General features: G+C 34.7%; 3 protein-coding genes across 4 annotated transcripts; 2 read left to right on the top strand and 1 right to left on the bottom strand.

Moving 5' to 3' along the window:
* On the top strand, positions 6,114-8,720 carry LOC109703630 (tetraspanin-19-like). The gene is made up of 6 exons (XM_020224326.1): positions 6,114-6,441; positions 6,947-7,046; positions 7,570-7,650; positions 7,746-7,850; positions 7,968-8,156; positions 8,256-8,720. The coding sequence occupies exons 1-6, from the start codon at positions 6,281-6,283 to the stop codon at positions 8,265-8,267; spliced, it is 648 nt and encodes a 215-aa protein (XP_020079915.1). The 5' UTR covers positions 6,114-6,280; the 3' UTR covers positions 8,268-8,720.
* LOC109729038 (GPN-loop GTPase 3) lies at positions 10,025-13,666 on the top strand. 2 transcript variants are annotated; one of them, XM_020259655.1, is made up of 9 exons: positions 10,025-10,368; positions 10,874-10,982; positions 11,077-11,158; positions 11,297-11,382; positions 11,867-11,970; positions 12,069-12,199; positions 12,278-12,371; positions 12,738-12,793; positions 12,902-13,311. In XM_020259655.1, exons 1-9 carry the CDS (start codon positions 10,324-10,326, stop codon positions 12,912-12,914), a joined length of 720 nt encoding a protein of 239 aa, XP_020115244.1. In that variant the 5' UTR covers positions 10,025-10,323; the 3' UTR covers positions 12,915-13,311. The 2 variants fall into 2 exon arrangements, with proteins under 2 accessions (XP_020115244.1, XP_020115242.1); XM_020259653.1 differs by lacking the exon at positions 12,902-13,311 and adding an exon at positions 13,322-13,666 and having other exon boundaries at positions 10,030-10,368.
* LOC109729037 lies at positions 13,726-17,566 on the bottom strand. Its single transcript, XM_020259652.1, has 3 exons — positions 15,439-17,566; positions 14,912-15,002; positions 13,726-14,356 (listed from the first exon to the last, which is right to left on the bottom strand). Exons 1-3 carry the CDS (start codon positions 17,452-17,454, stop codon positions 14,160-14,162), a joined length of 2,304 nt encoding a protein of 767 aa, XP_020115241.1. The 5' UTR covers positions 17,455-17,566; the 3' UTR covers positions 13,726-14,159.

The raw sequence follows: 17,972 nt of genomic DNA, 5'->3' as shown, positions 1-17,972 counted from the left end.
AACGTGAAAACGTCTTATATAGACTATTAAAATTATAATTTTTGAAATTCTTTGATTATTAGACTAATGATGTCGAAAAGATTTGAAATTTAGTTCCTAAATACTTCAAATGATATAGATTATGTTCAACAGTACCGATTGTCGATTTGGATACTCCATTATCGAAAATAAATAGATGGCAACGAAGTCCGTTTAAGTGCTACTGATAACATTTCAGCTCAACTTTTTTTTTATACAATATAAATATTTTTTCTAGCTCAAGCCAACACCACTTGGAAACTTTTCATTTGATTTTCTTTTATTTGTGTATGAAATAAGATGATTTTTTGGAAGCATGAAGAGTCAACAGTGGTGTAAATGAGATGCGTGTAAATTTTTTCAAAATATTATAGGCTACAAATTAGATGATTTTAAAAGTTAAAAATTTTAAATGTTACATTTTTAACTGATAAAATAAAATTTGGCTTAGAATATTAAAACTAGCGATTTACTTTGCTATTAAACCTAAATGACAATTTTTTTTTAGGCTTAATTTGGTATTGAGGCTATCCGGCGCTATTAGATAAAATAAAGTTGGAATAAAAATATATAGAGATATGCTTTTACATTCTGCGGCGAGACCACAGAAAACATATCATAATCGGCTCATCATGATGATATACGAAATATAATATTACGTACGGAAACAAATAAGATATTTTTTCATCGAACTTTTTCACCACACGTAACGTAATCTTACTGCAATCTTAAACGAAGCTATAGTACTTTATGCAGCAGTTTATTTACAATATTAGGCTAAAATTCCATATGTATGTACTTTTTTTTTTTAATCGTACAACACAATATCAAATATAGATATGGAAAAAAAAAATAAAGAAAGAAAATAATAATAATAGTAAAACAGGAGAGTTAGTGGGGATTACATGGTGTGGGCCAATGCCACGTACAAAGAAGCACGAAATGCATTAGATTCCACATTCCACACCTCAGCCACTTACTATTTACTAATTTTTGTTCGGTTATGAAACGTGATGCTCCGAACCTGCGCGTCTCTAAAATTGTTTAATGTAGGACGGTTCTTTTATTGATTCGTCGGTGCATCTGCACGTCTCTAATTTTTTAAGTAGTAAAATATTTGATGATTGGTATTTAAAATTTTAAATTTAAAACCTAATTATTTTATATTTTTAAATAAATTTATTTTTAAATAAAATAAATGAAACGGGTAGCGTGCTATTTATTTCTCAAAAAAAATAAAATATTATTTTTTACTATTACTATTTACTTTTTTATCAATAATTTACTTTATATTCTTGAATACTTATCAATTAATATAACCTTTTACAGTATCTCTTAATAAAACATGTTTTATTTTTCCTCCGAATGTCACAAGTGAAAAAAAAAATGATTTATTCCACTGATCATTCATCTGTTAGATCATATTATTCAACCAACTATCACTCAATTCTAGAAAATCACTATCATTTTAAATGGGGACCACCATCATCCTAATCATACATCCATCAATCAACGTCGTTAAAAATTATAAGTACAAGAGGTTTATACTCATAAGAGTATAGTAGCCCCGGCCATATATATATATATATATATATTAATATATATATATATATATATATATATATATATATATATTCTCCTATGCTTTGAAAGTACGGAGGGCCTTCGTGCTTGTAAGTTATTTTCGATGATGGACATCCGTATCGGCGTGCGATTCTGTTAAACTTGATCTACGTATTGGACCTATCTAGAAACCAAATTTCATAATTTTTGACTTCATTTGTCTATTGAACGAGTAGCCTCAAAATGAACGGTCGAAAATAAAATCTCATAAAAAACAGTGGTAAATGACTCAAATTTAATTTAAATCGAAAGTATTGATCTTGTATTGATATTAAGTAGATTTTATATTAAATTTTATATTAATTTGGATACTTTACACTGTTGAACTTAAAAACATGCCACATCAGCTGTTAAAATAGGTATTTTTTAGACCTTTTGATCGCTTGATAAATGATGTCAAAAAATTATAAAATTGGTTTCTAGATGTTCAATATGTGTAGATTAGACTTAACGGAGCGATCGTTGAATCGGATGTCCTATCATCGAAAACAACTTACAAGCACGGAGGTCTCCGTACTTTCGAAAGTATAGGAGAATACTATAATTATATATATATTATATATATATATATATATATATAATATATATATATATAGAGTTGAGCTAGAATACTTCGATAGTAAACGGGGCATTTTATATCGAGTTGTTTCGATGATAAGAGCTTCCAAATTGACGATCGGCTCCGTTGAACATGATCTATACCACTTAAAGTGTTTAGAAATCAAATTTCAAATTTTTTCGACATCATTGCAATGATCAAAGGGTTTCAAAATTTGTAATTTTAATGGAGAATAAGAGACGTTTTCTCGTTTAACGGTGTAAAGATATCCAAATCAATTGATTTTTGTTAGAAAATTCTTTAATATTTAAAACAAGATCTATACTTTTGATCTTGATTACAAGACTCCTATCATCATTTTTTAAAGAATTTATTTTTCAACCATTCATTTTTCTGTTTCACTAGATGGATAAAAGAACAATATCGAAAGTGCGTGAAATTTGATTTCTAGGTAGTTTAAATGGTTTAAATCATATTTAACAGAGCCGATCGTCAATTTGGAAGCTCTATCATCGAAAACAACTCATAGTAAAATGCTCGTTTACTATCGAGAGTATTCTAGCTCAACTCTATATATATATATATATATATATATATATATATATATATAGTCCAGCTATGGTATTTGTAAAAGCACAAGCACTTTGGTGTTTGTAAGTTGTTACCGTTAGAATCTACTTCTCGGATCATTTTCAACCATTAAATTATACTATTCAACCAACTACCCATTCAACCTAGGGGCCCATATCATCCTAACCGCATATCTTTAATCCAATGGCTAAAAATCTACAAGCACCAATAACTTGTAGTTTTAAAGCATAAAAGCTCAATTATATATAATAATACTATACCTATATATATATATATATATATATAAAATTATGCTACTATACTATTATGCTTCATCTTTTGCCTAATTGGTTTTCCTGGATCTTCCACAAATACTTCGTATACATCAATAAACACGGCTTGCAGTTTTTAGAGGATGACAAAATGAATATCTTATTTTAAATTTACTAACTCCTATTTTATTTTAACATAATATTATCTCATTATAAAAATAAATACCTTATCCATAGCCATAGGCAATATTAGGGCCTTGCTTCTTGTCTCATTCACATGTGACCAACAACATAAATATTATTTTAATTATTATATATTAAATAAGGAACCATAAAAAGTACACCAACAGTAGCTCTCAACTTTAATTCCGCAATTCCTTTTAATATTTGAATGCGACAGTGCACTTGCATACCGTTGGATAAAAAAAAAAAAAACTTCGCTCCAATTTTTTTTAAAAAAAATTAATAATTAATGATCAAAATTCGTTCCTGCGATTATTTCTAACATTTTGTTGGTTTATAGTTGAAGTAAATTTCTTCTATTTGTTGTTAGTTATTTATTCAACTCTCTATAATGATCAAAATTCGTTCCTGCGATTATTTCTAACATTTTGTTCCATCCGATAAAGATTCACAAAAAATGAAAGAAACCTCCACTAAAAGAGAAAAAAATTCCACTCTTTTATTCATTATAGAGAGTTGAATAAATAACTAACAACAAATAGAAGAAATTTACTTCAACTATAAACCCAAGAAAATCTAAATTTAATATTAAAATTGTATCTTTGACATAATTTTTTATTTTCTAAATATTAAAGACAACAATTTTTTCTTGTGATTCTTTCTCATGATCTGCAAAAAAGCAGAATATTTTCAATCTTTTATCTTCGAGAATCGAGCAGTCACGAAAAAATTGAATTAAAGTTAAACTAAAACTCTCGTTATATTATNACATGCATGACCCAAAAATAATGAAAAGGCAGAGCTGAAACCAGTATTCCTGCATGGAGTAGGGGTGTAAAAGAGCCGAACACGAGCGAGCTAGGGCCGGCTCATATTCAGCTCGTTTAATAAACGAGCCGAACACGAGTTGGCTCGTTAAAGGATCGAGCCAAAAATTCAGCTCGTGTTCCACTCGTTAATAAACGAGCCGAATACGAACTGGCTCACGAGCTGACCAACAAACAATAAGTTAAAAAGAATTAGATTGAATATATATAAAAAAATTAAATTTATAAAATTTTATTCATTAGACTTTAATCTAATAGTTGAAACTTTACATACAAATGAGTCTTTTTATAATTAAGCTCGCATTTATAATTTTCTTTTGCTAAAAATTAAATAATAAAAATATATATTATATATAATTATATATTTATATATAAAAAATATAAATTAAATAAATTATATAAATATAAAATATATGTATTCGAGCTGTTATCGAGCCGAACATGAACTAGATGACCCCAGCTAGTGTTCGCCTCTTTAATTAAACGAGCTAAAAAATTTAGCTCATGTTCGACTCGTTTACTAAATGAGTGATTCGATCTCGAGCTCATTTCCATCCGAACACGAGCTGGCTCACGAACAGCGAACTGAATTGCCACCCCTATGCCCAGATATATTCCAATCGTTGAATCGACTGTATTTTAGAGATCACTTTGAATAAACCACGTAAGCTGCATATAACAAAGTTTCCAGTCATTTCCAATTTGAAGGAGATAACCCCGAAATCCAAACTCCAATTAAATCTAAACTCCCAAGTTTAAATTTAAATTTAAATTTAAATTTCGGATCAGCCACCAAAGACAACAACAAAACGAATGCAGGGGTCGAGAAAAGTCCAAAATTTTTATCTGACCAGCCATCGCAGGATCCAAAGTCTTCCTCTCTACCCATTTTCTTCATCTACCACCCGTTTTTTGACTACACCGTAATTACTCAACTTGCTCGGCTACGCCTACCAAGCAACTTCCCCAGTCACCAACGGCGGATAACATTTTTTTTTTCAAATAAATTACATCATTAACCAAAATTATATTTAAGTCATTGGATTATAATTTGATGCAAAAGTAGTTGAATTTTATTTTATTTTTGGCTAAATTACAGAATTTTTTTTTATAAATATTCTTTAATCTATATTTTTTATCCCCTCAATATTTTAAATTGTTGCATTTAGTCGTTATTCGTCAATGTTTCATCTATCCATTTTTTATAATGTATACCAAAAATATTCTTCACAATTACAAAAATATATTAAAAAATTGTTTTTTTTTATATAAGAAAGAAAGATAATTTGGTCATTTTGTTCTCTCCATTAACGCCATAACCTTCTGAAAATATTTCTGAAATTTTAATGGAGCAGAATTTAAATTTTTGAGAGTTGGAGATGAAAAATTAAAAAGTAGATATTTACAAGGGAGTTTTTTTTTTTTCTAATTTAGTATTTATTTTGTTTTGCTAATTTAACTATAATGGTGTATTCTAAAAATAATGTGATATTTGTATTATAATATAATTTTGCAATAAAAATAAATTATAATGTCCCTACTATGCTATTTTTCAGAATAAAAGTAGATATTTTTAGTAAAATCTTTTTTTTTTCTAATTTAGTATTTATTTTGTTTTGCTAATTTAACTATAATGGTGTATTCTAAAAATAATGTGATATTTGTATTATAATATAATTTTGCAATAAAAATAAATTATAATGTCCCTACTATGCTATTTTTCAGAATATAACTAAATCAATTATCATTTTTATTCTAATAAGAAAAATAAAAGATTTTACTAATTAATACGATTAAACTAGAATTAAAATTGGTGAACTAAATAAAACTTCATAATATTGCTAGTAACCAAACCAGCAATATATAAAAAAATTATAAGCTATCTCTTTATTTATTGGGTACTTATTGTGGTAGTTTCTGGGGTACGCGATACTCAACTTAACCATGTTATCACACCATCGAAAGTGGAATGAGCCAAACTCTCGTCATAGAAATCATAAACATACCCCCATCAGATACCCCATCCTTTTCCTCTCGAAAACCTCTCCACTCTATGAATCTAATTATCGCCCCCATTCGCAAGGAATCCAAAGTACGCGATAAATCCAAAACCTCCCCGTACGCATTTCGATCCGATCCCTCCCACCTCCTCTCCTCTTCGATCTCGTCTCCCTCGATCCGGTTCTGTGATCTAGGGTTCGTCGCGCTCGCTCCGCTCGGAGGAATCCATGGCGAGGATGCTGAGGAGTTGCTTGCAATCGCTGCTGAAGCTGGTGAACTCGGTGATCGGGTTGACGGGGATGGGGATGATTCTCTACGCGCTCTGGATGCTTAGGGCTTGGTTCAAGCAGATCGGGGGAGGCGGGGGTTTCGATTCCTCTCCTCCGTGGTTCGCTTCGATCTCCCCCCTTTTTCTAATTTTCCCCATTTTTTTCATAGTTATTTGCTCTAATTTCTCCGTTACGGTTCTATGGATCTCTTATTCGCAAGTTATTCTAGGGTTTACGACGACTTGGAATTTGGAAACTGATGCTGTGATGTTTGTTTAGAAAGTACAAAAAAAAAAGGGGTCGTATAAGAAACTCGCTTAAAAGACAAATCTCTGGCTTCAGTTTAGCGTTTATTTTATTGCTTTGATCACCAATATTTACTAGTATTTTAGTTGTTTTATTACTTTTTGAGGATTATTATGGGACTCAAGAATTAGATCGGGGATACAATCCTATCTATGAGAAGAACTTTGTTGTAGATTGTTCCCAGATGTTGTCAACTTCGATGCTTATTTCAAAGAACAACTGTTTTTACATTTGTACTTGAGATTGTTTTTCACTGTGCTGGAAAAACTATGTTTGTTTAATGGAGATGTTCCTGAGACAGTTAACTTTTTGATGCAGGTTCATTTACACATTTCTCGGTCTAGGTGTCTTCTTGTGCTTGCTAACTTGTTCGGGGCACATCGCTGCCGAGACTGCAAATGGCCATTGCCTTTCTTGTGTATCCTTTCTAAAGATATCAAATTTAGTAGGCTTTTGTTGAATTTATTTTCCGCTTTATTGGAATCTGACGGGTACTGAAGATGCGATGGGTGCTTCCAGAGATGATAAAAGGTTTTGTGCCAGCTTTATCCTGCTGTAGGCAATGGCTAACTTGAAAAGTCTAACTACTGTAAACTAGAAAGTTTTAAGATGATGAAATCGAAGTCCTTTTACTTGACGTGAGATACGAAGGAGAGCTTCATTTACAGCTTTTAAGTTTGTTACATGAGCATAAACTATATTCATAACACAGGTGGTACCGTCCTGAATAGGTTGATTGCAATATCCTGCATATTGAAGATAATAATTTTGAGGCCAGGAAACTAAATTTCATTACCCGTTTTTGATCTTCTTAAGTCACTTCAACAAGTAATGGTTCTAGTATATTCACTTTTTGTAATGATAGCCTTGTTTTCTCGTCTTAATTATTGTTTCATTGTGATATACTCTTTATTCTTTTGTTTGCCTTAACTGTTCTATAGTACATGGCCTTTGTGTTTTTGCTTGTGTTACTGGAGGCTGCAATTACTGCCGATATTTTTCTGAACAGAAACTGGGAAGAGGTATCATCTATACGAGGCATCTGATTTTTCTCTTTCTCTCTCTCTCCAGATATGATCTGAACTGTTTTTCTCCCTTTTTTTCTCTTTCATTATAGGATTTTCCAGAGGATCCAAGTGGGAAATTCGATGAATTTAAAAATTTTGTGAGGTTGAATTTTGAAATGTGCAAATGGATAGGCTTATCTGTCGTGGCTGCACAGGTAAGTATCTTTTAGAAGATAGCTGCATCCGCTGCTTAGCAGATACTTGATTCTCCTACTTCTATGCCATCTAGATACTTGATGTTTATGACCCGGTCCTTAACCTTTAATTTTCAGGCTTTGTCCATGTTCTTGGCCATGGTACTCAGGGCTCTCGGACCAGATCACGAAAGTTATTACGACAGTGATGATGATAATGAACCTGCAAGGCTACCTCTCCTGAGAAGCCAGTCCCTTCGTGCGCCCTCACCTATTGAATCTAATTTACCTCTCAATAATGATTGGAGTGTGCGAATTCACGACAGGGTAAAACATTTGCGTATTAATGGGTTTTTTTCTCCTTTGTTGGTTTGGCTTTTTGGTGGCCCAGTTAATGTCTTATTTATTTATATTTCTTGTGCTCAGGTTAGCAAGTAAAATGGGTGCTTCGCTAGAGCAGACCCTCTTCAGGATATGTGGTTTTTTAAGAGGGGGCCTGATTATAATTGTGTTACAACTATTTTAGGTACACAGAAGTCATGGTGGATAACATACCAAACTGTAAATGGCACTTAAATTGCCAAAGCATGCACAAATATTAGCGTAGCATGTATCAAGTTGCAATACTCGCTGTTAACATGTTATATGATTCTTAAATCGTTGTATCAGCATGATGCCTCTGACAAACAGTAATTTCTTTTGTTGCTTTGGTCTTGTTTTGGATCGGAAGTGCTGCGCGGAATTTATTTTATTTATCTTCAAAGATTTGAAAGCTTCATGAATGAGGCAGGTTTGAGGTCGGTGGCCCTTTTCTTGAAGGTTCAAGCCCCTCACACTTTGTATATTTATATATTCCGCCATTATGAATTCTATATTGGCCTTTTGTGTTAACATAGAGGCGTCTAAATTCGCTTCTCCACTTACTGGCAACTGCATATTTTAGGGGCTGTTTGGTTGCATGCATGTCCAACTGCAGTGCAGCTAGAAATACATGCATCTATTAAATTTTTGTTAAATTTTTGTTTGGTTTGATGTAGTTAGATTCAACTGCTGCAATTGCCCAACTGCTGTAGTTGGTACTGTAGCCAATTTGCAATAGGCTGGAGTGAGCTCACCAATTAAAAAAATAAATAAAGTGTGGTTTTTTTTTCGTATATTTTTTTTAACTTTTTGTTTCCCAAGAGTATCTATTCATGAAATTTGCTAGAATTTTAATAATATTTTTTGGGATTTAATAAAAATTTTTTATACTTTTTTTTTTAATATATATTTTTTAAGAATACCTATTCATGAAACCTTCTAGGTTTAATAATGTGTGTTAAGATTCAATAATTTTTTTTCATACACTTTATTTTTTTTCTAGTTTGCTAATTTAATAATGCGTTAATTTTTGTTTTGACCAAACTTATAGTATGTGTGCATTTAAAATTCATTAAATTTATACATAATTTTATTTTTTATATATATATATATATATAAAAGTCTTAATTAATATTTAAAATATCTCATGATTATGCTATGTTTAGAAGAGATAATCTTATCTTTTTATCTAAAAATTTATAGAATTTATAAATAGAAATTTCAACTGTAACCTACCAAACAAAAAAATATAACTACAGTAGTTGCAAAGGTATAAAACCAAACAGATTAGGTGCAATTATTACTGAGCATTTACAATTGTAGTATTTACAACTATATGTACTTTCAACTATATTATTTTTATAACTATATTCAACTAAACGGCCCCTTAAAGTTGTTGCTGTGGTTTGTGGCCAAAATTAAGCTTTGAACCTGTTGGAGATGGTTTCTATTTGTTAAGTTGAATGCGCCAAGTAGAATTGTGATTACGCCCCTGAGCACAATGTAAATCGGCTTAAATTGAATGCTACACACAAGTAGGATCGTAATTTGTACTGGGGTTCAAGCCAACCCGATCAGCCATATTGGGTTGGGTTTGACCCGACAACTTTGGCCACGTTTGGATCACATGATCCGGGCGGGTTTATTTTTGTAGGTTCTTAAATGTTTTAAATTTTAATTTTTAATTCTTTTAATATTAATTTTACAAAGTGTACGTAATCATTTACTCATCAAAATTTCTTTTTAGACTAATTTAAAAAATTTAAATAGTGTCTTAAAAAGTATTTATAAAAATTAAAAGTGTTTCCACTCGACACCGAAACCCTTTATAGACCCTGTTTCTCTCCGTCTACGGTGATTCATCTCTCTGCACTCCTCTTCCTTTGCGATCCCCCTTCCTCCTTCCTCTTCTTCTTCCTCTTCCTCTTCCTCTCAATCAGAAGCAAAACCCTAGAAATGGAGTACTACACGATCCTCATCATCCTCTTCGCCGCGATCGTGTGGTGCACAGCGTACGCCACCACCGCTCTTCTCACCTTCCTCTAAATCCCACGCTCTCGCGCCGCTGTAGGAGTAGCGAAAGGGGCTTCTTCTTCTTCTTCTTCTTCTTCTTCTTCTTCTTTGGGCATCCCCTATGGGCTACGCGCAACTCGTCATCGGCCCCGCGGGGAGCGGCAAGGTGAGCGTTTAATCCGTTGTTTACTCCTTTGTCCCCCCTTTTTTCCGTCTTTGTTTTTGTATTGTCCGTAAAATTTATATTCGTGTCTCGTGTATGAGCGATTCTTTGATATCGTTAGTTCCTGATCTCGGTAAAATATCGTGGAAACTTCAAAACTATAGGCCACGTTGAAGCAGATCCCTAAGACACTCCCGCAACTTTTGTTTATTTTGATCTAAGTTGTTTTGTCAGATGAATTGTGGTGTTATTATTATTATTGTTAATGAGGGGTGAGTTTTATTAAAATTTAAAGCTGTTCCTGCTTTTTTAGCCTACTGAGTTGTTAATCTTCGCGGATTCCCTAATTCATCTAAACGGAAATTACTCGTATCAAAATGTTGAAGCAGCACATGATCGCTTTTTACTACTTCTTAAACTGTTAGCTTAAAGAGTATGTAGATTAATACTTTGTTTTTTCCCATTTGCTGTTTGCTGGTGAGTTATTCTTTTGCTTGTTGTGGTGTAGTCGACCTATTGCTCCAGCTTATATCAGCACTGCGAGACCACGAGGCGGACTATTCATGTAGTAAACCTCGATCCTGCTGCCGAGAATTTTGACTACCCTGTGGCAATGGGTAATCTTTGTAACGTTTTCAAGATCTCTTATTCTACTGAACTTTTTAAACGGTTGCAAAATCGAATGATTAAGATTATTATTCCTCGCTGCAGATATTAGAGAACTCATATCGTTGGATGATGTTATGGAGGAGCTTGGGTTAGGGCCAAACGGAGGACTTATGTATTGCATGGAGTATCCTGAAATTCGAATTATATCTCGCTTGTTTTTATTGAAGTATCTGATATCGGAAAACCTTTTCATTCTCGTATGTTGGTTGTTGTTAATGTTTCTTTCTTGTGTTTGAGCGGCATTTCCTTAAGCAAGTTGTAGGCACCTTGAAGAAAATTTGGATGACTGGTTGGAAGAAGAACTAGAAAACTATTTGGATGACGACTACCTTGTCTTCGATTGTCCAGGTAAGGCATTGCTATGCTAATTTATCTTATCATTTTTGTTTTTAAGCATATTCCAGTACTTAGTAGTACCTCTACTTGAGCTTTCTTAAACTGATGCTTTCTTGTTTTGTTCGCTTCTCCCCTCTCCCTTTATTTTATAGGAAGTCCAAGTAGTTTTGCATCTTTTTTTTTGGATAGAGGTGATTTATGGTCATACTCAAATTTCTGTTTTTTTTTGTTAATTGGTCGTTGAGTTGGCAATCATTGGCTAATATCATTTCCAGTTTTATTAGACATACTTTGTTATTTATCATCAAATGACTCTGGATCCCGGACTTTGTCGTACTCCTCTTGCAGCATGTTTACATTTTTTTTAATGAATTTCTCTTTTTGAAGGTAAGATGCTCAGAATTTGGTGTGACTTAAAGTATTGGACACCTGTTACTTGGGATATTTTACTTGATAAGTGTACACTGAAAGTTATAATTTGGTCATTGTTGGACAGGTCAGATAGAACTATTTACACATGTCCCCGTTCTGCGGAATTTTGTCGAACATCTAAAGCGCAAGAACTTCAACGTTTGTGCTGTCTACTTGCTTGACTCACAGGTTCGTTGTACAATTTCTTTGTATAATGTGCGAAACCCTTAAAAATCATATAACATCATTGCAATTATCAGATCCTCATTTTGTTCTTTCTTGTGCAGTTCATGACTGATGTAACCAAGTACATCAGTGGTTGCATGGCATCTCTCTCTGCGATGATTCAGCTTGAACTTCCTCATGTTAACATCCTTTCGAAAATGGACTTGGTTGCTAACAAAAAGGATGTTGAAGAGTAGGCTCTGTTTCCTTGTGTTAAAGTTGGTTTCTTTGTATATTTGCTTGTTAAGTTTCTTCCATTATTTGTTGTTAGGTATCTCAATCCAGAGGCACGGGTTTTACTCTCAGCGTTGAATCAGCATATGGCACCTCAGTTTGCAAAGTTAAATAAAGCTTTGGCTGAACTGGTATGTTTTAATGGAGGGAGTTGGCTGCGAGAAATCAGTGAATCATTATTGTTGTTCTTTGTCTTTCTTTCTGTTTTGTTTTAAGAGTTCGTTCTCAGGTTAGTAATTTTCATTATAATTGGCTGCTTACCGCATTACTCATTAGAAGCACACGAGCTCAAGCATGTATATATTGTATATGTATGTTGAAGTTGTGTGGGTATGCTGTGTTACATGTCACAGAGTCATAGACCCACCGGTTAGAACTTTATTCTTCTTATTAGTCGAAGTTATTGTCTCTGCCACATAAACTTTTAACCTTTTTTTTGTTCCGTAATGTCTCTTTTGTACTATTTGTTATCTTATGTTGCGGTTTATATTTTTTAGGTTGATGACTACAGCATGGTGAGTTTTATTCCTCTTGACCTGAGAAAAGAGAGCAGGTACGTGTGATATAGTAAAAATCTATCATTTGTTAGTTGAATTTTTCAGTGAATTTGATTCCAATTCGATTAGTTTCAATTCATTGTTTGATCTGCTGTTCCATTCAGTGCTAGTGCTTAAAATGGCATCCTGCCAGTGTCTGTTCCTAAACGACCTTATCAACTGCTCCCAGCTGTACGAGCTCTATATACGTCCAAATGTTCATTTCATAGTACTCAATCTTAGTTATATGTATTAAATACCACATGTGCTTACATGAAAGATTCGAAACCTACACCTATAAAATGGGAGCCCTTTTTTTTTAGCTAAAAGCATGTTGGCTTCTAAGATGTGGCTAGTAATTTCTGGCAATTAACCAAAAACTTCTAAATCGGTTTGATTATGCAGCTGCGCTAATTGTGACAGCATCAACAGGACAAATGTGAAATATTACTCTTGTGGCTTTTATACTTTCCTACTAATTTTTCTGATATTGTGTGCAAAATTTGATCATTGTATTGCCTCTTATTATCGTCATTCTTTTTCAGCATACAATACGTACTGTCATATATCGACAACTGCATCCAGTACGGAGAAGATGCTGATGTGAAAATCAAGGATTTCGATCCAGAGGATGACTAGTCATTTTGTGTGGATAATCTCATCCATGAAAGTGTTTTGTGCAAGAATCTTTGAGTTGCACCTGCAATTACTTCATCTAGCAAGTGACCAAGAGCAGAAACTCTGTAATTTGGAAATGTGTTCCAGTTCAGACACTGTTTGCCTGTAAACTCAAAACGCTTGTCATCAAACTAAATTGTTTCGAGGTAAACAGCTTCTTTTGTATTGGAATTTGAGGCTCAATCCAATGAAGTGCTGAATGATTTTAATCTCGAGTGCATAGAATTGTATGGAAATCTGTAGTCATTTTCAGGAATTTTGATAGATTAGATTCATATATCTCACTTTTCAAATTAACTAATGCATGGTCACAAATCAATAAAAGTTTGTACAAGTGTAGTTATTTCAAGGATACAAACTTAGGATCGACAAGCTCTTCCCACCCCAAAAAAAGAACTGGACCAATAAGCGTAATGAAGCTTCGTCCTGCATTAGTCAGGATTCAGGTAAAGAATAAACTTCTACAGCGAGTTACATAGCTGCAGAATGTAGTATGTGCAATTTGCCCTCCAGCTTCTGGCATCCCTATGACCACTTACAAATGGGTACGAAAAGCCTATTTCATGCTTCTGCTTTTACTTTATTATTGCTCTATGGATCATAAATTGTCCGTCTAAGCCGAAATTGCTTATTTCTGGAGATAAAAATTTGTGCATATGAACTTCCTCGAGCGCATCTAATATTAGTATTTTGGCAATACTTGGTTCACGGCCATTGTCCATTGTAGTTGAGCTCTGATATGCACGAAGAAAGAGCTTCTCTTACTAGCCGATTATCGGCTTCTACACACAGCACATCTTCAAAGAGGCTTTTCGCCTGCTGCAGCAGTTTCGCCTTCTCCCTGTTACTGCGGTGTCTCAAATGTGATCTCTGCTGCAGTGCTACGCCCCATCTATACAGAGCTGCACATTTTTGTACTTCTGGTCAGTAAATAGCTAACAAGTCATCTATCGATATGTAACTTAAATAAGCAATGTAGTGCACTGAAAGAACACTAAATTATTCATACCATCTATAAGTTGCATAGAAAGGAATATAAAAGCCATGAAAAAAGGATTTCAGTGTTTCAATACTTGATCGGTTCAATTACGGCCTGCTTGCCTCCACTGAAGCTTCTACATAAATGCTATTTAAGTAGCTTGAAGAAGCGCAAACAACTTTTACCGAAATCACCTCAATAGCTTCCTGCTGCACCGGAAGTACAGGCTTCAAAATGGAGCCTCTACTTTGCAGTCATAAAGTTCATTTCGGCTTCTGCTGTGGCAGAAGCTCCTTTCAGTTTGCTAAATGTTTGGCTATACACAATGATAGATGTTCCTTCAACGTTTTCATCAAAAATAGAACATTATCGGTTTTCCATAATTTCTTTTCCATATTATGTACAAAGATGTTGTTCCTGAATGATAATTACATTAATTCAACAGAAGATTAGGAGAATTTGAATCATCAAGGCATACCTGCTGGTGCATAAGCATTTTCTCTGGACAACATAGCATCAAATTTATCAATTGCTGCCAGGTACACCTTGTCAGCATCAAGGGCTGCTTCCTGCATTTAGTTTCAGCAAACGGGACGAATACAACATCAAAATCACCATATAACCAACTTCCAAAACACGTATATAAATCTAATATTTTAACAATCTAAACCAATTATGTGCAATGAGTGTGAATAATGTCCGCTAGAATCTCATTATGCAAATTTAAAGTAATATTACCAGTAGTGCAGTACAGCACTATGGTTATATGATTGGATAAGCTAGCAGGTGATTTTTTTTCGGTTGTTATGCTTGGTTAGCTTGGAATGCATCCTGGCCGAAATTGTAATAATTAAAGTTGAAATATGTCACGTCCCTAAAATTGATACAATTCTTGCTCCGTTTTCTTTTGGTGTGAGAAAGGTCTATTCAACTTATGCTTCAATTGAAAATTTTAAAAATTTAGTACTAACAACTAAAGTCAATCCAAGAAATGTTAACCCTTACCGGCCCAATATCTGCAATTAACTGAGCACGGAAGGAGAGCGCAAGGCCCCAGTTATAGAGCGCTTTGACATCAGTCCCATCAATCGACAGAGCTATTCTATACTTTCTTCCTGCCTCAACAAGGAGTCCCTCACATTCTTCACACACATCAACCAAAACAGACGCAACACTCTCTCTGCTTAGAATGTTTCTATCCAGCTTCTTGAGCAATATACTAGGCCTTTCTCTTCTTAGATAGACATCACTACGTGATAAAAGAGTTCTCAGTTCCCGACTTACCTTCAACTTGAGCTCTCCATGGAGGAGAAAAGTATTTCCCAACTGCCCCACAGCTAGTAAGCTTGTCGGCTTAAGAGCTACAGCTGTGGAAAGCAGTCTTGCAGTTTTGTATAGTAGTGCATCAGCTGTCTCTTCATCCGCTTTACTTGCCATGCATCCTCTTGCCCTTTTTAGAAGCTCTGTGGCCTTCTTTACATTTTGATTGAATTCTTCATCACTTGATACTGTTGGGGAAGAAGAAACAACCTCTTTCTCTGTAACATCAGCATTTGGTGCTTGTTCAAGTCGATACTCAGAATTTGCTTTTGGTTTGGCCTTTCTGAAAGTGGTTCCACCTATCTGCTCAGCCTTCAACTTATTGCTGTTGCGTATTTCCAGGGTCTGTTCTACCTGTGATAATTCTTCAGACTTTTTGAAGAAATCCATATTTCTCGTAGTTTCTCTTGCTCTTGGATTTGTACCATAATCAGCAGGATCGTGAATATCACTTTTTATCATCTGGCCATACCTATGCTTAATAACCATTCTCTCAAAACTCGCTTGCTTGCTCATGAAGTGCAAACTCATATTCAAGTCATTACCCTCCTCATCATATGAGAGCATATCACTACTGTACCTTTTACCTCTGGATTCGGAGTTCTTCATCTCGTTGATTACATCTTGAGTAGTATCAAAAGGTAACTCTTCGCCACTGTTCAACTTATCCAATGCCTTTCTCTCTGTTTTTCCAGAAAATACTTCATCTTGTTCTAACTTGTTTTTCACAGTTTCGACTAGTGATGGATTAGAAGAATTATCATTAGCAATAGCATTTCCTTTCATTGCATCTGCAGAATTTATATTCTTTTCCCTAATTAAGCTCGGCTGATCCGAGAGTTCTTGCTTATTGCCCCCATCTTTGCTCTTAGATGGCTTAAACTCATTTATGTTTTCTTTAATAAGACCACCGAGATATTGAACAAGATCAACAGCAATTGCTTCGAATTTTGTTTTCTTCTGACCTGTTTTCTGGTTCGATTTCTTCCATCTTTCACTCTCTATATCCATATTGTCATCCAAAACATCACCTGGATTTGAAAACTCTACAAATTTCCTACCATAACCAACTTTAATTCCTATATGTTCAACAACCTCCACTAAATTTTTAATCTTGCTTAAATCTAACTGACCTGAATTTCTAATATTTTCCAATCCATTTCTCAAATCACTTATCTTAACCTCCACCTCATTCAAAATAGCTCTCAAGTTCCTATGTTTCTCATCATATGCCCTAATTTCACTATCATTCCTACTAACAATGCTCTTCTGAGTCGATCCCGCTGCGAATCCAGCAACAAAGACCAAGACCGAGATAGGTACGACCACCACAGGAGAAACCCTAACCCTAGAAACCGCAAAAGCAGAGATAAAGCCCAAAACGAAGAGGAAACCGTGCTTGCCTTCATGAACGCCGAGGGAAACCAAGAAGCTCCGAATCGAATCGACCTTCCCCGACCTATCAGATCCATCGACGAGCTCCACATCATCCCATCCACCGTAATTGTACGGGTTTGCGTCGGAAGAGGTGGAGATTGTGGAGGAGACGGCGATGGCCATGGGCTTCCGATTCCAGCTCGAAGAAGCAGAGGAGAAGGTGAGGTTCCGGAGGAAGATGGGATTGAGACGAAGAGGAGGGAGTTGTGGGGAGATGAGAGAGGTCGGGAGGGTTAGGGTTTTATCTGCGATTGGAATCGCCATGAGAGAAGGTGAGATGAGGTGAGGCGGAGGAAGGGGAAGAGGAAGGGAGGAGAGCTTCGTTTGCTCCGCTATTACCGAATCGAGCACGGAGCATGGTTGAGGCGAGTAACTACATACAATTCGGCAAAGCTATCTATATCACCGACGACTTCAATAACGAAGCCGCTCGCCGCAAATACGGCGATGCAACGTGTATCGCTAATAGAGTCGGCAAAGTATGCGAAATCGTTAAATTGATCTCTTTCGCCGCCGACTTTTGGTATGAAGTAGTCGCTCTAAGCCATTCGGCCCCGACTTTTCCTATGAGCTGAAAAGCCATATTATTCTGCTGCTGAAAATGTATGGGAATTGGGAACCCTTCAACTATTATGCATTCTGAAATGACCCCCTCAACGTTTTTTTTTTTTTTTTTTTTTCCCCTTTGGATTGAGACCCCTTATTGGCCGACTTTGGGTCTAACTCTACAATTCAAGCCTTTTTGGCCTGACTCTGGGACTAAATTTTTCATGTTTTGAGAA

Source organism: Ananas comosus, linkage group 25 (genome assembly GCF_001540865.1).
Source record: "Ananas comosus cultivar F153 linkage group 25, ASM154086v1, whole genome shotgun sequence".
Lineage (NCBI taxonomy): Eukaryota > Viridiplantae > Streptophyta > Magnoliopsida > Poales > Bromeliaceae > Ananas > Ananas comosus.
This window is presented reverse-complemented; position numbering and strand designations above follow the sequence as displayed.